This window comes from Cavia porcellus, unplaced genomic scaffold, assembly GCF_034190915.1.
Source record: "Cavia porcellus strain 051 isolate PalLab524CR breed Dunkin Hartley unplaced genomic scaffold, mCavPor4.1 scaffold_22, whole genome shotgun sequence".
Lineage (NCBI taxonomy): Eukaryota > Metazoa > Chordata > Mammalia > Rodentia > Caviidae > Cavia > Cavia porcellus.
This window is the reverse complement of record NW_026947505.1, coordinates 11,229,070-11,254,345: the sequence shown is the minus strand read 5'-3', so window position 1 is coordinate 11,254,345 and position 25,276 is coordinate 11,229,070. Positions and strand designations below refer to the sequence as shown.

General features: G+C 41.3%; 1 protein-coding gene across 7 annotated transcripts in view; it reads right to left on the bottom strand.

Moving 5' to 3' along the window:
• The window catches only part of Utrn (utrophin), a 502,327-nt gene that overhangs the window by 304,900 nt on the left and 172,151 nt on the right, over positions 1 to 25,276 (bottom strand). For all 7 annotated transcript variants that reach the window (XM_023563244.2, XM_063233434.1, XM_063233436.1 and 4 more), the window contains 10 exons: positions 18,374 to 18,487; positions 17,595 to 17,750; positions 13,181 to 13,351; positions 10,688 to 10,867; positions 8,924 to 9,058; positions 7,303 to 7,452; positions 5,725 to 5,886; positions 4,626 to 4,754; positions 3,773 to 3,946; positions 1,998 to 2,153 (listed from right to left, as the gene is read on the bottom strand). In XM_023563244.2, coding sequence (XP_023419012.2) covers positions 1,998 to 2,153; positions 3,773 to 3,946; positions 4,626 to 4,754; positions 5,725 to 5,886; positions 7,303 to 7,452; positions 8,924 to 9,058; positions 10,688 to 10,867; positions 13,181 to 13,351; positions 17,595 to 17,750; positions 18,374 to 18,487 — 1,527 coding nt within the window. The remainder of the gene's footprint in view (positions 1 to 1,997; positions 2,154 to 3,772; positions 3,947 to 4,625; positions 4,755 to 5,724; positions 5,887 to 7,302; positions 7,453 to 8,923; positions 9,059 to 10,687; positions 10,868 to 13,180; positions 13,352 to 17,594; positions 17,751 to 18,373; positions 18,488 to 25,276) is intronic.

Below are 25,276 nucleotides of genomic sequence, written 5' to 3'. Positions count from 1 at the left end.
TCTACATCCATGACTCATAAAATAATCCTCCAGGCCACATAGATTCCCTCACCCTGAACAACCATGTGAATGGCTGACATTTCCAATTAATTTCCTCTAAGGTGCGTAAAAATGGCAACATATCCACCCTGTTCCTATGGTTGCCGCATGACACCACCTTTCATTCCAGCACCCTACACATGCATGTAATCAAGTCTAAAGCCCAGGAGTCAGACCTTAGTCCCCCTCTCCTCTACCCCATGGCTAGTCCATCACAAGGTGTTTACCACTGGTCCCACTTCCTGCGTGTGTCTGGCATAGCCCACTCCATCTCTGCTGTCTATTCTAGTTCAAGCCACCATTGTGTATCACTGGGGACCAGGACGTCCTCACTGGTCTCACATATCCACCTTTGCTTCTCTCCAATTCAGTCTCCACACTGCAGTGGATGACAGTTTAAAAACCCACGGCAGGGCAGACCACCTTCCTACTACATAAAAACCCCGTAATAGCTACCTATTGCTCTTAACCCGGAGAGTTAAACACAAATTGTATGACCCTCATAGGGAACCTCTCATCCCATCTTCCTGACACCGTGCCCAAGGCTGGGCCAAGTCCTATGTTAGCCGCACTCTGACAGTATCACACCTGTTCCTTCAGAGCACTTCAGATGGACAATCGGAAATCACTTCATGCGGCTGTGTGACTAATGATTTCCCCTCCGCCTCTCCTAAATTCCACCAGATAACAGGATAGCTTACTTCAGGATCCCTCACACCTGCACAACTCCTGACAACCACTAAAGTCACAATTATATTTAGTGGGAAAATTAATTAATGTGAAAACCAGAGTCACAACTAGAGAAGGAATGCAAAAACCAGCAAATTCACTCCTGTCCATAACACCCCAGCCAGTGAATATGTAACAAAAAACCTCAGCTCTATAAGATAAAAACAAGCTCTAAGGTCTGTGCTTCAGATGCACCAGGCTCCAAAATGTTTCACACGACAACAGAAACCTTGCACAGGAGAAATCAAAACTGCCTAGACAAAGTATGGACTGTTTGTCTTATTAATTTTCAACTAATAATAAAATCTCAGCTATTCTTCTCTGGGATTATGCAAAAACCTCCAAGTTCCTTTGAAAGAAGGATCCAAAACTTTACCTAGCAGTTTTCAGGAAGGGTGCCCCTCCACATGTGCTTTTGCCCTGCAGGGTTCACAGCAAACATTCTCTAAGAGAAGATAAGGTGCCCGGCAGATCTAGTCACTCACAATAAATGGCCCTGCCACTCCCACGAGGGTTCACCAAAAAGCCCAGACTGTGGGTGCTGCTTGGGAAGTTTTTAAGTCCTGATGGATGGACATGAACTTCTGGTCAAATAATATAATAATAGAGTCCTGAGATTTCAACATAATACAATATCTCAATACAATATCAATACAATAATTTAGAGATCAATACAATATCAATACAATAAGGTAAAAATCCAAGAATCCAGAATTTGTGTTTACATAAAGTACCTTATTTGTAGAGCTTCTTGAAAATGACTTACGAAATGTTGGTCACACTGAAGGTGTGACTATTAATCTGGATTTAAAAATTTAACATACATTTCTACATGAAGGGGCTGGGGATTTAGCTCACCGGCATAAGCACCTGCCTTGCAAGCAGGCAGTCATGAGTTTGATCCCTGGTACCCATAAAAACGAAAAAGACCAAAAAAAAAAAATTCTACATGAATATTGATCACTACAATCTTAATGCATCCACTTAACGAAATGTAGCAGTCATGACTGGAACAAAAATTCATGCCACAAATTTCAAGTATGCATTTTCCAAGAAGTGAAATTTAAAATACCAGTGTAGTTCCATGGCAAAGCCTGTGCTTAGCAAATACAAGGCAGAGGGCTCAGCACCAATAAAACAGCTAGAAATGAGAGAGACAGAGACAGAGAGAAAGGAGGGACAGACAGAGATACAGACAGACTCACTGATCGTGGCTCTGCCACACCCACCTGTGCACCCAGCTCATTGTAGAGGACCTTCAGGGAGGTCAGCTGCTCGTCCATGCCTTTGGGATTGTCAGTTTGCTGCTTCTGGACAATGTGCCGTCCTGTTTTGATTACGGTCTCCACTTCAAGTTTGACTTCACTCAGAGTTTTATATAGTTTCTTTACCAAGAAAAAAAAAAAGACAAATTTCACATGGTACTAAACCTTGTCAACTACAATTAGTTCAAAATAAAACGTGCACCAGTTGACAGCTTAAAACTAACAAAGATCAAAGGGCGGAATCTTTCTCAAATGTTGTTTAAGGTTGAGTCAAAGGAAGCTAAAGTTGTAATAACTTTTTCAAGTCAGGCAAGAAAATAAACTGACAGAAGTTATGCTTGTTTAAAATAACTCAGATATGTGTATTCAATGTTTATTAAAGTACTCAGCATAAATATTTTTCCACGCAAAACAAGAAAAATATCAGTACTAAACCATAGATGTGTACCATGTATAAAATGACATTTTAGGCCTCAGGCTCATGGTAAACAGCACACACAAGGCTTGGGCTAACCACCCAGCCCATAAGCTCACACACACACACATACCCACACACACACAAACATGCACACACTTTGTATTTTAAAATGTCCTAAGTACAATGACTAGAAAACAAGTCAATGGTAACTATTTCTGACTGTTGGGATTTGGAATTATTTATTTATGTATTTATTTATATATTTTATTTGTATTTCTTTAAAGAAGCAAGCCTACCACAATGAGTGTAATATCATTTACATAATGTAAATATGTATAAAATTCCATATATCAAGACAGCTATGACGACACAAAACCACAGTTCTGTGGGTCAAGTTCAGAGATGTCCTCGCCCCAGCTGCCCAGATCCCAAAGCTCTGGGCACCTTCTCTTGATGCTGCACACCATCATCCGACCCTGAGCCATCTGACAGGACGCTGTCCCCTAACAGGCACTGGACACCTGACATGAGAGCAGACACAGTGCTCGCTCTAGTTGCTGCTCTAGTCCAAGAGCTGAGGAACTGCCTATACAGAGGCAGATATAAGTTAAAGTGTGCCCTGTTCATGCACTCTTCTCCCACCTGAGAAACAGATATGTGGAAATCGCTGTTTTGAAAAGCACAAAGAATCATCCCCAGACTTTTACCCAACAAATACCAGAGTTTTTCATGGTATTTCAGGCAGAAACTAATTCTAAGATCATACTGTCCAAGCCACATTATTTTAAAATTCCTACTTGATTGAATTATAAAGTTCAAGACTAAAGTAGTAATAAGCCCTTATATATCATTTCTTCTTTCTCATCTTAAGATTCAACTTGTATTTAAACTTTATTTGAATGTTTATAAACTAGCAGTTCCTGTAGAAGGAATTCTTTTTAATATGGTAAAACTTCTGACATCTCTTCTAAGCATGATTTGTCTGTCTATCTCCAGTTCATCCTTGAAGGATCAGTGGCAAAGCATTTGCCTAGCACGCACGAGGCCCTAGGTTTAAAAAAAAAAAAAAAAGTATAAAAAAAGATGTATCCTCAAGAGTTCAGCTGATGTTCCCCACACTGCTGAAGTCTTCCCTAATGTCATGCTGTGGTTAAGCTGTCTCTTTGTTTAACTATGCTACTGTAATCATTAAATTTACTCTCTCTTATCTCTTCTGAATTTCTTTGGAAAGACAACACTCTTTCTTTTTAGTGTGTTTTCTCCCATCAGCCCCTGCGTTCAGCACATCCTCAGCCAATGCCACGGTCCCCAGCATCCTCACCATGCACTTCTCCAGGTGGCTCTGCACAACCTCAGGGTCCACGTCCTTTACCTCCAGCACGTGGAGTTCTGTTTGCACACCTTCCAGCACACGCTTGCAGTCAAGCATGCGCTGCTCAAAGTTAGCAGGTTTCTGAAAGAGCTGGAATTTTGTGGACACCTCTCGAAGTTTCCGCTGTTGACCAAAATGAAAATGAGTAACTCACATCAGAATAACATTCTCTCTCTCTAGACTGTGTTGCAACAGTTAAAATACTATGAAAGAAGCCACCAGGGGAGACACTCAGCAATGACACCCAAAGAAGAATCCCTAAAGGAACCAGGTAAAGTTACCCAGTTGTCTGCGTAAATACACAGTCCAGTGTCACGAAGTACACAACGCTGCATGTCTTGATCTCAGAAATAATAAGTCTGGAAATAAACTTGGACAAAGCTGACCTGACTGGAGCTAAAATTTCATTGATTAATTTTTTCACCTGTTCAGAAAATACAGTTCAAGAACCCAGAATTCAAGTGTCCTTTATCACAAGCTCAGAGTGAAAGTCAATTTCAAAGAAACCAGTAAGGAACTAAGTGATGCTACATACCGGTTCACCATCCCAACAGGATCAGGAGAGCAAGCTACAGAGCGCTAGCTTCTAACTCTAGCTCACTGTGTCTCTCCTCAGTTAAAAAATCCCAGTCAGTATTCTTCCACGCTGGCAACCCTGTGTCAGCGTGCCATCAATACATCACCCCCATCCCTCTATTTACATCCCAAAGAATACTGAAGCTCCCAGTAACCAGCTCCGCCTCCTCCTCTTTTTCTCCCTAGCACACTAAAAATGAAAATGAAACCCCTGGCCTGCTCCTACCTGAAGCACATCCACCTGGCTTCCTCCTCTGGCTGTCCTGCCCTCCGGGGAGGCAGGAGGCTGAGAGCGCAGCGTCCTTCTCAGCTCCTCCAGAGTGAGCTCATGGGCTGAGATCTCTGCTTGGATTCTCTACCAAGGGTTTGAAAGGGGAGAGGAAGCGGTCTTTTTTTAAAAGCATACAAAGAAACAATACAAAAAGTCACTTATAGTTCTGTGAGGCATGATATTGTATTTCCCAAGCATTAGTAAACGTGTCGTTTAACTTATAATAATACTATGGGCCACCATGCTGGACAATACATGTTCTACTGTGTACAATTGTAGAAAGTTTATTTAATTAGCTTATGATGAAGGCAGCTAGTTAGTGCAAGGACCTGAGACAGAAGTGGGGTGACCAGCCACACGGATAAAAATTAAGGGCAGACAGTGCACTAGGACTTTGGACAAAGAAGGAATTTCCTTAGGCAGCATGGAAGCCAGCCCACTGCCTACTGAGATCACGAATTTCAAGGAAGTTATAACCAGTTCCATGTGAGATCCAGATTTACTGTAAACACTGTGTGAACGATCTGGACTAGAGAGGCAGAGTCCCAAATGGTCATTTTAAATCCACAGCACCACCCGTGACAGGGGAGCTCTAAACAATAAAGCAACTCCTGTCCCCTACTCTCCTGTAAGTAATTTTAAATTGAGGGGCCATTTGGACCCTCCTGGAAATCCAGGAACTATTCTTCTTCTCCTTTTTGCCATCTCTTTATTGCCAATAAAACTTTCCTAACCTCCTTCGTTTGTTTCCTTACTTGATTCTTCAAAGTCTGTGGAACCACAAGCCTGGAACACAGTGTCGCTATGAACATGCTAAAGTCTTTGCATTGGTCATTCCTAATGTTCACAACTTTATTTATAAAGAAGAAATCATTCCAACTTTGTAGCTAACAAAATGCTGGATAGTTGCCAGAGACTTTCAAAAACAGCATGAGAACTCTGAAACCTAAGAGCTGCTTCGCTTCATGAGAAAAGTCAAACATTCTCACGAGCACTGACAGGAAGGGTTCCCTGGCTTCTTTCCAACTAAAAGCACTCAAATGCATGTCAATACCTGAGCCTCCTGTGGCACCTGGAAAGCATCTATCCTGTCTGTCAGGTATGAGGTGAGCTGCTTATCTAGCTCCCCCAAGCTCTCTTGTAACACTTGAAGCATGTGGTCAGTTTCCCGCAGGACCTGCAGTTGCTTCTCCAAAGAAATCTGCTTGCTCTCCGCCTATACATGGGAGAAATTTAATCATGAGGTGTTCAGCACAAATATAAATAGTGGAATATATTTTCTGGCTACTAAGAAAAGATTGTAAAAGCACTACTTCAAAACCTTCCCCTTTCTTACAAATAAACAATGTCATTATGACATGGAAATGTTACTCTAATATGTTATGTACCTTGTGATTAATAATTTCTACTTCTTTCTGTATGCAATCACAAAATACAAGAAAGGAATGATTTCTTACAGAACACATTCAACAGAATACAATTTGTAAGTTATTACAAATTTAGAGCATTTTAAGGAATCACTAGTGTCTATCAATAAAAATAGGTAAATATAATAAAAATATATCAACAAATATAATATAATAAAGTGTATGTCAATAAAATAAACATTTTAATCTCTTTTCCAAAATCTAAAATAAAATTTATAAATGCGCTTAATATGTGTCACTATTTACTGAATTTTTAATGTGGTATAATTTATGGTCTAAACATCAACATTACAAAGTAGTTATTTGAAAGAATTTAGTATCTTCCCAGCTTTCCTAGCGAAAAAAAGTGTTCTTTCTCTACACATATGAACATGCTTAACAGTAATGGATACAAATTAAGAAATGATGTATTTCTTAACAGTTTATGCCAAATTCTGGTGGCCTTGCAAGTGCAGTGACACACACCTGTAACCCCAACTACAAAGGAGGCTGAGGTAGGAGGATCTCAAGTATAAGGTCAGTCCAGGCAATTGAGCAACCCTTTGTCTCAAAATAAAATAAAAACAGCTGGGACAGAGCTCAGTGACAGACCACTTGCCTAGAATGTGCAAGGCCCTGGGTTCAATCTCTACAACTGAAAAAGATAATCCTGATGGCCTTAGTATTTTGTATGATAACAAATTATTACTCTTACATAGAATTATCATATGATTAACAAAAATTAAGTGTTTCACAAAAAAATAACCCCAGCTGCTAAATGTTTTTAATCGTCAAGTTCTGCCTGTCTTATAAATGATAGATTCATTCTGTTCTGCTTAGTACTTCAAAACGCTGGTGTCCTATTAATGCTGCTGAGAACTTCAACCAACATCAAAGCTCCAACCAAGCTCCCAGGCATGGTAGTGCATGCCTGGAGTCCTAGCATCCTAAGAGGAGCCCAAGTTGAAGTCCAGCCTAGACAACTTAATAAAAATGAAAAATGAGAAAACGTTGGATGGGATGTAGCTCAATGTAAAAAATAACCATGAGTCCCATCTTGACGCCTACAAAAAATAGATAATAATAATAATAACACTTGAACTCATATGAGCCAAGTATAGATGTGACCAACTTTCACTATAACAGGACAGCTCCACACAGTGTGGAACTTGTCATCGTTCCAGATCATAAATGTCAGTCACTCTCCTGCATGTCCTCCTTCTTACCAGGTGACTCAGGTCTTCATAGCGGCTGTTGAAAGCCTCCAGCTTCTCACTGATTATTTCGTCAAGGATTCCTCCATCAATCAAAGTCTGGCCAAGCTCCCGGATCTGGGTCCGGTTATCCGCCGGATGGCGCAAAACAGATTCCAGAGCCTGGACCACAGACAGAGAGAAAATGGGGAAAAAAATGGTTTACTAAGGCAAATGCATTAGGATCCTAAAAATAACATGTTTAAATGAAATAATTTCATTTTCTAGAAAGCAACCTCAAAAACAATACCAGGAATCAGATAAATGACTCAGTCACAAAATTAGCCATCAAGGTACGAAGAAATCCATGAAATGGAGAAATTGGCATGAAATATTATGATGATTTCATAAAAATATTTCCAATAATGACCAATCATCTGAGAAATTCTAACGATATGCTACAAAGCTTAAAAGTAGAAAAATTCTACACAAAAGAATTTTCTCAATTGTTATAAATTGTATCACTAAAACGAGGTATTCATTTTTCTACACATATTCTTTAAGACCATATTCAACATATATTAACATATTCAATATAATATTAATTATATTAATTATTAACCATGTGGACTAAAATTTATTCCTATTTTACAGACAGGAAAATTGAACCTAAGAAGTAAATAACTCGCCTCTCCCTAGTCAGTACTTAGCTCTTGTAGTGATCAAAAGCCTTTTACCCGGTGGACGACCTGTCATCGTGTACAGAACAAGACTAGCTGAGAGAAGTACACAAAACATTTAAAATGTTTATTTTGGAGTTTGCTTTACAGTTCTGTCTACTTTCCGTGCATCTGGAACGACCACGGAATGGCTCTCAGAGTAGGAAGTCACTGTTTGACAGCAAGCTTTGCTTCATTTCCCTTTCCTGGCCTCTCCCTCTGGAGACCCGCGTCCTCGAACATGAGGTCTACAGGGCGCTGATTTCGGACCTCAAAATCAATCACCCACTCGGTCTCTACGGCCTGCTGCTGCGTCTTCCAAGAGCACATCTCCTTTCTTTCTCTTTTTTTCTGAAGCCAATCCTGAATGAATTATTTTGTGATTCACTTAAGAAACAGCTGACACGTCACCATGTGTCATACGTGCACATAACTGCAGAACATAAAGCACCAAGGACATTTCTTGGCCTCAGAGGCTGGAGTCCGGGTTTGTGGACCCCCAATCTTTTACACAGCAGTTCTGGCCTCATCATGCATTGCAGACGTGTGAAAACAACAGACTAAGCCACTGTGAACACAGTCTTTTCTCTGCTTCAGGCACAAAAATGACTCTATACAAAAACAAGAGAGCAGCTGTCCTGACAGCTACTCAGAGCTGTGCCCAGGGACAGGTGAAATAAACCGGAAACCCACAAGAGCCCCACTGTTTACAAGAGGCACAAATCACCAAATAGCTCAGCCTGCCGCTTGAATGGGTTCCCAACTGTATACATGCACCTGACTCCAGAAATACTTCAGGCTACAGGAGAAAAGGAGATACAATGGGAAGGACTGAGGAAGCAAACACACTTGTCCACACAAAGCACTAAGTTCCCCAATTTAACGCATATGTGACTGCAACAAAAAGAACTGCCACCCAGGGCTCAGGTTCCGACCTCCAGGGCTTCGCTGACTGCCTCGGTCTTCTCAGGCAGGGCCTCTGTGCTCCGGACTCGCTCTTCCAAAGTGTTTAGCCAGGTAGTCTCAAGATCCAAGTAATGGAGCAGCTCGATCCAGCAAGACCAGACCTCCTACGGGGCACAAAGACAAAATCTAAGGTAGACAAGGAACTAGTTCTGTGCATTGTAGGGGTCGTGAGGCGTAGTCTCTTCAATAAGCAGTAATTTCACTTCAACGTGAGTCCATGCAAGACTTTAGGAACAGATTTTAGTTGGAATTTCAAGTAAATGAAATAAAATCAAATTTGTCGACAGATCCTATTAAACCAATGAAGGCACATGGACAGAGAGCTGTGGGCAAGAGGGTGTCTCACTCTGAAATAAACCGCAAGGACCTGATTGGCTGTCAGAAGTACAATTATAATTAATGGTGAAAATATGAGGAAAAGCTTATTAGTTTTTTTCAATAGAACATAAAAATCACTCATAATTATAGCATTTTATTAACTTTGAAGGAAATTAAACATCTCCTGGGTCACCCTGAATTACAACTGAGAGCTAATTGATGTAAACAACGGCAGTACCAATAGCCCAACTTTTATCTAAATTCCAGGACAGGGGCAGCAAGGTTTCCTACATAGAATCAGACGGAAAAGATCTGAAGTTTGGGGGGCCCCATCTGGCCTTTGTCACAGACAATTCTCTGCTGTGTGCGTGTGGATGGGTGGGTGGGTAACTGTGTGTATTTATTTTTTAACCCTTTTAACATATAGGACCCACTCGTACTTAACTTAAAGTGCACAAAACAAGTCACAAGAGCCCTCAACTCTAACATGCCAGGCTGTGGCTTAGATGGAGCAAAAGGAAAAGGAAGTTTCTAGTGCCCCAAATTTCCACAAGCAAAAAAACAGAGAGATCTGCCCATATTTAAGGATGACCTCCTTTCCTGCGGCAAAGAAGGTCACAGAGAATTGCTCCCAAGAGGCTGAACTGCTCCCTGATCAACTGCCTTCCTTATTAATTGGTCTAAATTATCATAATTCATCTCACTGCAAAAGAGATTCAGAACGAACAAGAATGTGCACTTTTAGCTTACATACTGTCTTTGGCATTTTTAACCATTTTGAATACAATATATTCCACCTGTCACTGAATTTAAATTAAATTGCTATAAATAAATCTTCAATCTTTCCACAAGATCTAACAAAAGCCATACTCACATGAAAATAAGCACAAATTGGTTTTCTTAAGATTTATATTAAAATCTCATAGAATCGCTTACCTACTAACATGACATTTTATCTAATGTTCAGCAAAATAACAGCATATTTAAGTTCTTTTTTTCCTTCAAGTAACTCTATACCTCTGAATACCACACAGAATAAAAAACCTTCAACTCACCTCTGTGTATTCTTCAAGCCAAAACAAAACAAAGTGGGTATTTACAACATGTTCTGAAATTTGGGGGCTAGACTAGATCCTACAAATCATGTCATATGGAAACCATGATGCAAATACAAAAAAACTGAAGTATGAAGATATTAAATGACTTGCTAAAGAACTCTCTGATAACTGGAGACAGATTTTTAAAAAAATAACTCTCTTGTTTTTATCAGCATATCGCCTGAAAACTAGCTTCCCTTTATGATCCAATATTTGAAAAAAATTTTTGAGATTTTTTTCCTCCCAGATTTAAGAGTGGTCAGCATATCAGAGAGTTTGGATCTCACAAATGTTTCACTGGAAAAAAACAAATCATACCTCTAGTGTGTGGCACTTTCCCCGGATTCTGTTGCAAAGAAGTTGGTAATTCTCCAGCACCACATTCAGCTCAGACGTCAACTCCTGGCCACCAGAGGGCACCTTGGCAGCTAATAATTTGATGTTGTCCCTCAGAATCTTCACTCTGACCTCCTTCTGTAACACGTCCTCCTTCGCCCTCTGCTCCAAGAAAGGATGAACTTGAAAAAACACTGTCCTTTCTCTATAACAAATCTCTTTCTTGTATTTAAAATAAATAACTAAATCAAAATTTAAACACAAAGATGATCCGAACTGCCTAACTGGAACATTATTTGGTAATTAATACTGTGTGTTTTAAAATAAAAATACAAAGTATAAACCCTCATTCATCCTATATTTCATTGTGCACGTCCCCAACCAGCATTCTCCTTTAATAATACCAGGGTTAGCACTCAAAGTATCCTAAACTGTGTTTACTGACATGAAATATTTTCAAATTCTGGGTCTAGGACGGGAGCATCCAAATGCATTCATTTCAGCTGACCTCTGGAGGCCTAAAAGCATTGGACTAAAATAAATGAATCTGCACAAACATCGAGAGGCACTGTGGTAGAGGCAACCTTTGAAAAGTTCTCTAAGTAATGGCATCACTTTTCCCTCCTGGGACAAGGTACCGCTCTCCTTCTGATAATGAACAGCACTTCAGAGATGACAAAGTTACACTGCGACAATCTGGTCCAAAAAGAGCTGCTTCCAAGACCATGAGAAATCTCACATGCACAGAAATCAACCTGCCTTTCCCCTTCACCTGCCGCCTTCTTTACTGCTTAATGGTCTTCAGTTCCCCTAGGGTGGGGAAAGCAAGTGCTTGTCCTGGCTTTTCAGTTCCTAACGGCTGTTTAAAAGAATAAAAATACACTGACCACCACCCAATCAAAGATCTTAAACCGATTTTTCTTAACTTTCAACTTCAATGACTTTAAAAACCTCATAGAACTATGACATTGGTGTAAAAGAGAGACTAAATAAATGAGATAAGAGAATTTAGGGTGGCATGATGGGGCACCCCTGTAACACCAGCACTCGGGAGGCTGAGGCAGAAGGATTGCTGTGAGTTTGAGGCCAGCCGGTGTTGAGTTCTAGTTTTTAGTATTTAAAGACACACCAGTATCTTTCCACAAAGAGTCTCATGTTTTAACATTTAGGTAAAACCTTTCACACATTTTGGGCTGATATCAATTAGTATTCATATACTAATAATGGAAAAATCTTTCAAAAAGAACTACACTAAAAAGATGTTTCAGTCGTTACAGCTTCAGTAACCGTCTTGTCACATTTGTTTTGACTCTAACACAACATGTATGCGTGTCATCTGATCTTTTTTTAAAAAATAACTTCAGGGATTTCTGTTTTCGTTATACTTTTAGGCAAGTTAACTTTGGGGCTAAATATGCACCATGTTGTTTAACTTTATAGAAAAAAATAGCTTTTAAGACACTATCTCTTTTGGCTTGAATACTCAAGGACAATTGAAGCAGTGTTAGGCGTTTGGGAATGATGCCCAGTTCTTTTATTATATATAAAAAAAGAGAGTACGCAAGACTATACGATTACAGGAAATACATCCCATGAACCCAGCTGATAGCCTTACCCTTGGCTTCTTCCTACTACTCCTCTTACCTGTTCTATGGGCATGCTGGGGTGCAGAAGTACCCCCACACACCTGGGGAAATAAAGATGATCTCCAACCAACTTGAGACATCTTTGTTTCTTACAAAAAAAAAAAAAAAATAATTCTCCCATCCCAGCACTAAGCAGGCCCGACCCTGCTTAGCTTCCAAGATCAGAGGAGATAGCGTGCATTCAGGGTGCTATGGCTGGGGATGAATTCAGTGGCACAAGCGCCTGCCCGTCCAATGAGAGGTCATGAGTTGGATCCGCAATACCAAAAAATAATAATAACAATAATAATTCTCCCTGCAAACTTTTGTAAATTGATAGTGGGAATGGTTACACAACATCATGAATGCAGCTAATACCACGGAAATGTACACTTAAAAACTGCTACTTTCTGTTATATATATACAAAACTCAAACACTAAAATAAAATACATACAAAAATAAAGCTAAATTAAGTTAAATTAAATGCAGTTCTCCTTGATACCCACTACCAGAAGTTTTGAAATGATTCTTGATGGTTCCCCAAGATTCCAACCTGACATTTTCTCCAGGGCCCTCCTAGGCTCAGCCCATAGATTAGGTTGAACCAGTGGATTCTTAGCTTTCTTTCCTCACTGAAATTATCACTCTCCCCTACCTTGTTCTACTTTTTAAATTTAAAATCTTAGACTAAGGAAACATACACACAGCTTCAAAGCTAGGATCAAAAATTGGCTAGTTGGCGAGTTGTTTGGTTAGTTCGTTGACTAACTAATTACAGTTAGCTGTCTGCTGGTTTTAAAAGAAACAGAGGAGGTACAGAGGCCGCTGACCCGCCTGCCCCGGCCTCACCTTCATCTCCTCCACAGCACCCTCCAGCTCTTCTGGTGACTTGTACTCGAAGTCCCTCTCCAGGTACTCCTCTTCCGCCTGGGACATCCACTCCTGCATCTCTGCCAAGTCTTTCTTCAGGTTTACTGCTTTTTCCTGACTTTCAGACAACCTATTCTTTTGAACAGCAATCTAAAAAGGAAAGGCCATTCCCCCAAACAAGTTTTAATACATTACATGTTAAGTTCTAGCTTTCAGCATTTAAAGACACATCAGTAATTTTCCAGAGTCTCATGTTTTAACATTTAGGAAAAACCTTTCAGACATCTTGGGCTGATACCATAGAATATGCATAATAATGAAAATGACTTTATAACAGGATTCTTGGGCTTGGGGGGCAGCTTGGTGGCAGAACGGTTACCTAAAATGTGCAGGCCCTGAGTTTGATTCCCAGAACTGGGAAAAAAGTTCATAACATAATCCTATACATTGTGAGCACAAATTTAATCTACACATAACTATTACAATTTTGAAAAAGCATAATTTTGAACAGAGTAATCCCAGCGACCGAAATCTAACCTACAGATCCATACAAATAGATTTGTTGTAGCACTGCTGGCTATGGGAGCAATCAAAGTGCCCATTTCTCCCTTTTAAATGGGACTCCCATTCAGATTTCACTTTTAAAAAACAGGAAGGATAAGTTTACTATGAAGATCACAAGGAAACACTGTTCTACAAAATTTTGTCTTCGAAAATCTACTAAGCCAGATACAAAAAAGTTATGTTACAAAGCAGATCCTTGTCTGAATCTGGTTCCATGGCTGAGTTAAGAATTTCAGAGCTATCTGGAAGTGTTTTCAGCATGCTCCCTGGCCCTCACCACAAACCAGCCTCCACTGCGGGAGGAGATAAAGGTCACAGTTCTGGCCACCTCACCACAGCTCACTTGGCTGCTAGGCTGACAGTAACCAAAGGCCAGTACAGGAACAGGATGGCATTTGCAAGACTATGGGTCAAGTATGAGGTAGTGGCTTTCCTGTTCCTGCCTCCACACAGAATCAGTACTAAGGATAGAGAGCTTCTGTCACTGTCCCCCATGGCACTCTAGAAAAAAGTGTCAGCAACACACAGCCCAGTTCCCACGCCTGGCTCATTAATGGTTCAGCTGGTGACCTCTCTGTATAACAAAGTACACGACAGACAGATAGATAGATAGATAGATAGATAGATAGATAGATAGATAGACAGACAGACAGACAGGCCGGCAGGCAGACAGACAATAGAGAAGGTAGTTACACACAACAGATAGATGATAGGCAGATAGATGACAGCTGGACAGATAATAGATAGGCAGATGATAGATAATGGATTGACAGATGAGAAAGAAAGAAAGGGAGATAAATGATAGGCAGGTAGATGATAGTTAATAGGTGATAAATACAGATTTAATAGATGATAGGTGACTGGTAGATAGATGGACAGACAGATAAACACAGAGATACATAAATACATAGATACAGAGGTCTAGAGTCCTGAGCTCCATTTAAAGAAGATTCTATTAGTCCTTTCTGAACAGTAGTTAGTTTCGCTATTTTCAAGGACCCACAAAGAAATATAAAAAACACACTATTGTAGAGAGATTTCAAAAAAAAAACAAAAAATCCTCAAAAGGATTTATTTTATATCACTAATTTGTTCTTTCACTCATTATAACATGAATGTGATGAGACATTTTCTGTTAAGTGATTGCTTTATATGTCTATCTTTTCTTACTGGTGTAAAAAAAAGTCCAAAACTGTAACATTTTCACTAGTCAATGAAGTCCAATGCCTGGAACTAATATTACTCATACAAAATGCAGATGGTTCCTTAGCTAAGGAAACTTGTAATTTTTCTGCATTTATTCTCAACCTTTTGGTTAAATCACAATGATTTATATTTGTAGTATTTGGATGGGTGGGTAAATGGGTGGGTGGATGGATGGATGGATGGATGGATGGGTGAGTAGATGAATGGATGGGTGGGTGGGTGAATGGGTGGATGGGTGGGTAGATGGATGGGTGGACGGGTGGGTAGATGGATGGATATCACTTTCCTTGTGCCTCAATGCCACTTTCAACCCATTTTCTTTTTCAAAAACTCTAGTTCCTGTAAATCTATGTCATCTGATTACAGTGTATATGGAGAAATACAAATTTGAACAGAATATTAGATGACATCACATAAGATTATTTACTTATGTATGATAACAGTATTCATGGTAGTTTTGTAGCACATCACCCCTGTTCTTGAGAGAAGCACACAAAAATAGGAGTGGCATGTCACAGTATTTCTAGTTTCTGTCAAAAATACATTTATAGGGAAAAAAAAGGAACAGAGAGAGACAGACAGAATATGTGACAAAACAGAAACAACTGGCAAATCCCAGAATGGACATGTGGGTTTTGTTTCAACTTTTGTTCACATTTGAAGATATCTAAAAGTTGGGAGGAAACCAACAGATGCAAAATAAATTCAGTGATGCCAATGTAATTTCTTCCTGCATAAACAGTAGCCAGAAAGCACCGTGTTAGGAGATGTGCTATTTGCTGGATGCTCTGTGGAATATGCCCGTGTTTCACCTTTTCTCCTCTACTTTTCACTTCTTTTACTGCTCACCCAGCTACATTTCTCTCACAAAACTTGAGCAATCAGAAGAAAGCTCTTGCAGGTGACCCTGAGGGTGTCCACACAACAGCCTCCCCTTCCCCTCCCAGGGGACACCGTTCACAGCAATTCCTTCCCTTCACGCAGGCACACGTCACTTCAGAAAGAATCTGTCTCTGCCAGAATTACCTTCTCCTGCTCCGCAAGGTCACCCTTTTTCTATGATTCATCCTCTAATACATCTCATTATTAAAAGTAACAAAAAACCTGTTTAGGTCTTCCATTTCCAGCATGCACCTCATTTCTCCAGTCCTTGGAAGAGAGCAGTTTCTCAAAGTTGGTCGTTCTTGGCCCTGTTGACTATTTTCCACTTCCTCCCGATACTCCATGTCATCCCTTCCTGGCACACCAGGGAACACAGCCTTTCTCGAGGTTAAAGCTCGATTCTGTTCTGAAGTTACAGCAATGTTCAGCCTGGACAGTATGGAAAGTTGCTTCCCCTGGCTCCTGGACCCTCAGGTTCCCTGGGCTACTCACCTGTCTTCCTGCCCTTTCCTCTTAGCATCCTTCTGCTTCCAAGGCTGCAAGTGCCTCAGTTGCATGTCTAAGAGCATCATAAACTTAACCCCTCCTGAAGGGAAAGCAGCCTTTCCTATGTGCCTGGGTACCCTTCTCCTCACTGAGTCCTCATTATCTCGGACAAAGGCACCAAATTCACACAAAACAGAAGCTTTGTGGAGGTCCTGAGCTGTCCTTGACAGTTCTTTTTTCTATCACATAGAGTCTGAGCCCAGTGACCATTCCTCACAACCTCCACCACTACCTCCCCGGTATCAGGTTCATCCTCTTCCCGAGAGGCCGCAGTCGGAGCATATGTATACCCTGCTTCCATCCTCGCCTTCCTAGAGCACGTTACCCACGGGAAAACCACAGCGACCTTGAAAGATCAATCATATGTCACCTCCCTGTGCAAAATTCTCAAATGGCTTCTTGCCACACTTGAAAAATAATCCGAAGTCTTCCTCTGCACGACCATACCTAATCCATCTTCTGTGTGCCCTCTGACCTCAAATATTCCCATTTTCCAGCCCACTAACTCCTCTTCCCGTTTCAGCTACACTGCCCTTGGTTCTTTACTAAAAGAACACACCACGCTCAATTCTTCTGCAGAGCCTTAAAACACACTCTTCTCCAGGTCTACATCCCCTTATACCAGCATCTCTCATGGTCTGTCCCTTACTTTTCTCTGTTCTTTATTCAAACGTCCCAGTGTCCGAAAGTCCTATATGAAAGAATCCAGTGAACTCTTAATTCTTCACTATCACTACCTGCTAGTATTCATCACTCATCTGCCTTACCAGAATGCAAGCTCCGCAAGAGAAGGGTTTCTATTTGTCTGCCCGTAGATCCTCAGTGCTTAGAATGATGCCCCATGGGAGATATTAATATATATTAATCATGAGTTGACTAATAAATATCTGGTAAATTTAAATACACTGGAATGAAAGCCAAGGGGAACAAATGTATGTGTAAAGCTGGCATGAAAAGAAAACCTAAGGCCTGGGTCACACTGGATGATTAATGAAGACTGAGAAAGAGGAGGAGGAGGAGAGGGAAAGGAGGAGGACGGAGGACGGAGGGAGACTTCTTGTTCCAACTGGTCACCCATGCTACAGTTATTCTGAATCAGTGTTTTTCACACTAGACAGGTCACAAATAGATTTTGTTCCTCAAAAGAGGACGCTGTCTTCTCTTCTTCAAAACCACAGTGAAGCTGAAAACTCACCTCCTTGCTATATTTCTCCAGCTGGGTTTGATAGTTCACCAGCCTTGTCTGCACCCAGGTCTGCATCCCAGCAACTGGACAGCTTCGAAAGTGAGTCTCAATGTCTTTCATGTTTTTCAAAGATGATTCGATTGTTTCTATTTCACTAACAAATGCCTGAACACATAAAATAAGCCCATGGTGAATTCATTCCTACAGAAGTAGATGCCATAATTACAGTTTATCTGCCCAGATCCCTGCAAAATCATAACAACAGACTGCTTTGGACTTTCAACTACTGAAGAAATACTGCGCCTTAAGAAATTCATTTCACCTGGGTACTTTGTATAGCCATCTGCTAAGTTAGACTGGAAATCCTTGACTCTCAGTGGGAAACATAGCTTTTAATTAGTTCAGAGAAGGCTAATGATTTCACCAAGTATGAACTGCATGCAGTGTACTAGCAAATTTCATTTGTTAAATATGTTTTTCTTAAAGCCTCACCATGTGGCATAGTAACAGCAATATGCAATGGGTAATTATTACATGAAAGGTGTCACTGTAACACAAGACAGCAGCCCCTGGAGAACTAAAGTCCCTCGTGTTTTCTCTGCCCAAAATTCAATGACAAGGGCCAAAAACTTCAAAACGAGCATCTGTCACACTTTTACTAGCAATCAACTCAAAAGATGCTCACTTTATCTAGTTTCAATGCCACGTCTTATGATTTTAATAAGGACAGCTATAACAAAGAAAAAGCAGAAAATGTTATTTGTTCCAGGAGGTTTTGCAAAACTTACAGAGCACTGGTCCAGCTGCCTCTGTAGACCAACGTCGTCACCTTGGTCAGCCTGCTCTTCGGTTAAGAAATCTTTCACATCACCCATCCACTTCTCAATGACTTTTGAATCGGCCTAAGTCGAACCCAATAACAGAAGCGGATATTATTCAGTGCCATTCAACCCATCACAGCTCAAGATCTATCACTACTGGGGAGAAAAGCAACTTTTCAAATCTCTGATAGCATCATTTTCATTTATTTGATTTCTTTGTTTAAACTTCCAGCTTTGAGAATTTTTTTCTTCACTCCAGACTGAAATCTTTATGAGACAGCAGTTTGGTAATCATTCTAAGAAATCTCAAAACCCTCTCCACTGAACTAAGCTATTCTGCTTAAATGTGAACAATAACTTTGATTCAAAATTCAAATCACAAAGAAAAAAATACTTTCTTAGGTAAAATCAGCTAAAAAGTCTCTTGCTCTCGTATAACTTAAAAGAATTTTTCTCCTAACATTAGTTACTCAGAGAGACAATAAAGACGTTGCATATTGAAAGGAACGCAATGGTTTTCCCTCTGCTCTACTGTTGGATGCCTCCTCTTCTAGAACCCAGAATGGCATGGTGTCTAATTCCACTCCTTCATCCAACACTTACTAAGTATGCACTGTGCTCCAATTACTATGTGTGGTACAGAGATGCAGAGACAAATGAGAACAAATATTCTGCAGAACAAGAGATACCAGAAGATAGGGATGTAGCTTTTAGTAGAGGACTTGTCTAGCACGAAGCCCCAGAGAGAGAGGGACAGACAGAGAGAGGGAGACTTCAGAGACTTTGGAACTGGGTTTTAAAGAACGCAGACCAAATCAGCCTTAAGTTCTAATGTAATGGTCAGTTCTTTGAACCACGGCCTCCCATTCCATCACTGGTCAGTCTGCCTTGTTTTGGTAATTTCCCTAGTGTTGAGGTATCCATATCTTTGTACTTTCTTCAAGTTTTTACTTCTTGTTCATTCCTAGAAGTGGAAATGAATGTACTAGCCTGTTCAAAAAAGCACATTATGTTTGAAGGCAGGCCTCGTTTATTTCTCTAGTCTTGTAATGGTCAGACATTCCCATTTCCTTTCAGGGTGCCTCTAGAATACACTAAGCATTGCTACTTGGGATGCAGATTTATTGCACTAACTGGTTTCCTATCTTCTCCTTAGAAGACTGTAAGAAATTATCTCAAATATTTTTCTGAAGTCAGGACTTGCCAAGAATGATCGCATGTGAATGTATGTGCCTTTTGCAGTGTGAAATTCTATTGCTCTCTGTATCTAACAATCTATTATTCTGACTCTGAAAAGAGAGAGAGAGATTGAGACAGAGACAGACAGACAGATGAGAGAGGCACAGAGAGAGTCTTAAAGAAATGACTTTGGGTAAGGCATATATTAGAGCGTCCTCACTGATTCCTGGTGGCCACAAATTCTTTCCCCCACACATAATATCCCTCATTGGTTATTTGTCTCACAATTCTGCCAGAAAAATAACAACAAGCTCCCTTTAGATCTTCAGCTTTTAGAAATTAATGTTCCTCCTTAATTAGGACACTCAACCATCTCCATTTGTCAGATCCTTTTCTCAAAAAGTCAGGTTGTGACCCCAAGTTTATGGGTAAAAAATCCCACCACTAATTTGGGATGCAACTACAGGAACAGAGTGATTTTTGCCATGGGCGCCACAGTTCAGGCTCCCTGACTGTTCCACACTTCCTACTTCGCAGGGCCACTGGTGTAAGTGAAAGCGAAAGTGACACCACCTATCCACCTGCTGTCAGTACCACGGCACGGTGCCGGCCACTCCTGCAGCCCCTGCGATCCAGGCACAGCTGGGGAAGCTCTGCTGGCCCCCCTGCACTCTGCCCAGTCGTCTTTCCCCTCCGTTCTTAACCCTGTCTGTCACTCTGCACATGGCACTTTGCACGACTGGGACATCAATTCAATCTAGTTTTGATACAGGAAAAATGACAGCTTCTTTCACCAAGGATTTTCAGAATTTCTATGCAAGCATTATACTCCAAGGAGGATTTTAATCACAAGCTTTGACTAGCATATGCAGCCTGAACTCTTATCTAATGACTGCAAATGACAAGTTTTATGGTACCCACCACCTCTTTCCCTCCTTCCTCCTCTCCCACCTCTGAGATTCACCCAGTCTCACACAATTCACACATGCTCATGCCTTCTCCAGCTCTTATACTGTGACATGGAAAGAAAGAAAAAGACACCAACAGATAGCCACATGCCATCATCTCAGCAGCGACAAAAGCAACAGATGGGAATTTGAAAAGCCATACTGTTTCACTGTAAAACCCGTGTGCATGAATCTGATCTCACAGAGTTCTAAGAAAGGCTGTGTGGATCCTAAAGGGACGCCTGGGTCACCAGGCTCAGTGCCTGACAAGTCAATGGCTTTGAGAAACTAACTTGCTCACTGAGTCAAAGTTGGAAAAATGACAACCTTGCTTGGTTGTTCTGGAAAACGATGTAAGTGGGGACAGAGATGGCCACAGAGAAGCATGTAATAAATGGCAAGATTTACAAAACTGACTGCTTTATGAACCTCCTAACAAGACTGATCGCTTCTAAGTTTTAGAGGCCATGCCCCATGAGAGATGCCATAGGAATGAGCAGCCAGAATTGGGATGTTTGCATTAAGACCTGTTTGGTTTTTTTAAACTGCTCCCAATACGAACACTTGTTCTATCTTTAACTGTTCAAGGGAAATTGTTTGAAAGCAACCATTTGAAAGAGCCACTGCTTTTACCTCTAACCAGATGTGGTCAAACAGAGCTCACTGGAGGGAAGACAGGGGAAGGAAGCATGGCCCAAACAGAAGAAACGCCTGCAGCAGTGGATCCACTGGGCACCCCCGCCCCACAGCCATGCCACAGAGCAAGGGCAAGGTCACCAAGGTAAGACCAGCTGCCACCTGTGTGCAGGGAATCACAGGAGATGGCGCTCTGCTCCCCACTCCCTTCTCCCACAGGATCTCCTCTTTCCCACTGGGAAAAGTGTCCCTATCTACTTGTGCCAGACATTTCCTCTGTTTTTGGAAAATAACCAAAGTCAGCTCATCAAAGTCAATTCTTCAGGAAGGAGGTAAAGAAAAACAAAGAATATGAAGGAGCTCAAAAGAAAAAGGAAACCACGCTTCTCTATCCATTTCAAAAGCACTCAGCTATGCATTCTGAGTCTTCCACCTAGGATAATAAGTATTCAATTTCTCCTTACCTCCATCCACTTACAGAACAAATACATGAATATAACAGGCATGCAAACACAAACACATGGACATGCACACCCAGAGAGAGAGAGACAGAGAGAGAGAGAGAGACAGAGAGAGAGAGAGAGAGAGTTCTTTGGGGCATCTCATTTCTTGTAAGGCAAAATGAAACAATAAAAATTAGTACTAAATTTCTAAAACAAATGTCTGTAAAGTTTAAACTACAAATTCTACTGTAGGGCAGCCACATCTTGTTCCTATTTTACTCACAAGTACTTAAGATTCAAAATACCACCAACGTGGTATTTTGGGACATCGAAATATCAAATATTCTACTTTGGAATGATCAAACTTTTAAATTGCCCACCCCTGATCAAAAGCAGTGATGCATAAGCATCCCAGCAGAATACACTATTTCTGGATTACAGAAAAGGAATATTAGGCAATAAACCACCCCCACAGCCTCACCTCAGCCCCTCTCCTGAGCTAGGGCCTGCGGAGACAAAGCTTGGTAACTCAGGACTTAGGACACTAAGATTCCAAGGCACAGCAACCTGGAAGACTTGATTACAGCTAAAATTCTTGGCATTTTATCTTTATCCTCCCCCAGGTGTTGGAATGTCCACAGCTTATTAAGCTGCCAATTTCTACCCCATGACAGACAAAAAGAACTGTGAAATCAGAATTAGTATAGTCATTTAAAGTAGGATTCCTATTTTGTTTGGTTTTACAATACTCGTAAGCTTCAAAAATTACCCTGAGAGAATGTTCTCTCATAGTAGGAAGGACAAGGAATGGCATTGCCACTCCACTGATTTACCTAAAACTAACCGTGCTCTTAAATCTAAGAGGGCACCAGCATTCCCTCTAGTAAAGGGAATACATACTCAAAATGAGAAAGAAAAACTTACAACATAATTAATTATATCAGGTGTATGTTACCTAGAAAGAAGTAAATGCATTAAACATCTGGTTCATACTGCATGTTACTTGTAGAAAGCGTTTACTATTGCACCTTCTACCCTTCTGCCCTGAAATTACATCTTCTCCAAATAATTTCAAACCCTGGCTCTGCCAGGTGGAAAACCACTGCCCGTGCCCTCCCATACCCTGGTTGGCGCAAGTCCATTTTGGGGTGTGCCTTTGCCTGCCCAGCAATTGAGGGGAGAGGAGTGACCACACAGGTGTCCCGAAGTTGAGGAAACCAGGAATGCCAGTTTGTACAGCTCCAGCTTCACCAGGAGGTACAGGTGGGCACAAAGGCACCTACAGAGCAATAAGGGTCACAGCCGTGCCATCCGCAGGCCCTCGCTGTGCCCCAGACACGCTTCCTACCTCTGCAGCTCCCGCCCCTGGGGAAAGACGGAAGCAGGAGAGTGCAGAGGCCACACGCAGAACCACAAGGAGAGAGGGCTCTCCAGCTATGGATATGGTGGTGGACAGGGCTGAAGACAGCTTGTAGACAAACCCTGAAGAACCAGCAATCCCAGGAGCACATGGAATCCCAGCAAGTAGAGTGTGTGAGGTTTCCAGAGACAGAGAAAGCCCAGGGTGGTCCTTTGGGACCTATCCTAGGCCCCCCACACAACACAGCCTCCAGGAGAGATGCACGCAGGGCTTGGGCAAGGAAAGGACAGGGCTGTGAGCACCCTACGGAAGGCGAATTCCAGAGGGAAGAGATAGGCAGCGGGGAACAGAAACGGCCAGAGTGGGAGATTCCAGGGGAGCCTGGCACAGCAGTAAGAGGCCAGAAATGAAAGCTTTGTGTGCGCCTGGGGTCCTGTTTGCGATTCCCCAGCTTTATCACACACTGCAGAGAGGGCCTTGAATAGGGGAGAGGAAACCAAGTGAAACACCTCACGCCCCCAATCCTAAAATACCTCCACCAGGAATAAAGGACAGAAATCGGATTTCATCTTATCCCTGCAATTCATGAGAAAATCCTGTCAGTCAAATGAAGAATGAAAAAAGAATTCCCTGTTTCACTTCCTTTCAATCGTTTTGCTGCCTTGATGGGGGCCGAGGATGATCTGTCAAAGCAGCGATTAGCGTGTTAGTGCTCAGGAACAGGAGTCTGGGTCACCAGGTCTGTGCTGCACAGAAACAAAGGAGGAATTCCAGAATGCACTTGAGCTTGACACTACCAGCACAGAGGACGCCAGCCTCGACCTGTGCAGAGGAAGCGGCCATGCAGACACACAGAATGGAGCCTTAAGCGCCAGCGATAACAAAAAGCTACAACCCGCCCACAGATAGGAGCCTCTTACTAGTATCATAGGATTCCTAATGGATAAATAAAGCAGTTAAAAAATAAGCCAACAGGCAAGAAACCACTTTCAAGGCTTAAATGTTTGGGCTGCTGAAAGGCACTGTTGTTTTGAACAGTGAAATTCACATTCCAAGCTCTGCAGTAAACTAGCTATTTACAAAACCCTCACCAAACTTCAGTATCATCTGGTCTATACCCTGGGGAAAAAACAGCAATATTTGTGGGCTTCTCTTTTTTTTACTTTGAATATATTAATATGCAGAAGGAACCGTGATTAATATTAGCTGCTTCTAGGAAAGGACAATGTTACTGAGGACGTACAGGAACTCTAAATGTTTGCTCCATGCATTTCTATGTCATGCAATTCCTTCACAATGAGCAGTTTTCATTCATTACTTATACAAATAAAAATTCATTTAAAAATTTGTGTCCCAGGGGGCTGGGGATTTAGCTCAGTGGCATAAGCGCCTGCCTTGCAAGCAGGCAGTCGTGAGTTCGATCCCCAGTACCGATAAAAAGGAAAAAGACCAAAAAAAAACCAATTTGTGTCCCAAAGAAGCATCTTTATAAATAGCATGAATCTTAAACTTACTATGTCTCATACCTTAAAGACAAATAGAACTTAAATAACTAAAAAAACTATGCTTTGGGCATTGAAATAGGACAGCAGAGCTAACCTGCAAATGAATATGTACTGCAGTTATCTCATAACTTGGGAGAGGATATGAAGTTTTTCCAAGTGAACTGTGAGTATCACAGTAACAAACAACTCTTTCCAAGCAAATAAGAAAATAGGAGTGTTCTTTAGAGTGAATATAGTCAGGCGTGGCGGCACACACCTGCAAGCCCAGCTCTCAGGAAGCTAAGGTAGGTGCACTGCCACCAGTTGGAAGCCAGCCGGGGCTACATAGTAAGTTCAAGACCACCCTGGACTACAGTGAAAGGCTGCCTCAAAAAAAGGCTTAGCAACATAGTAAAACTCTGTCTCTGAATAAACAGTAAAAAGAGACTGAAGATGTAGCTCGTTGTAAAGGTCTTAGCTTCACTTCCCAATCCCATAAGCAAACAAATGTGCTCAAGGTCTCAGCTGTCTGCTGCTCTCTGGCTTCTGCTGCCCCTCCAGCAGTTACCACCACAATCTAATTAATTATCTCATGTAACCACTCCCCTCCCCATGCTAAAACTCTATTTTGGCCATTTTTAAGCAATTTTCTTGTATCTTCACTATCCTCTCCTTTGCCAAGAAGATATCTCCATAAGACAGAAACTCATGTGCTCACCAGCACATTAGAAGTACGTCTGGTAAGTTATAAGCCCTAACTTTGGTACAGTAAATCCCTGACTAATGAGGATTTGCATTGAGAACTTTCACAGATACAAAAG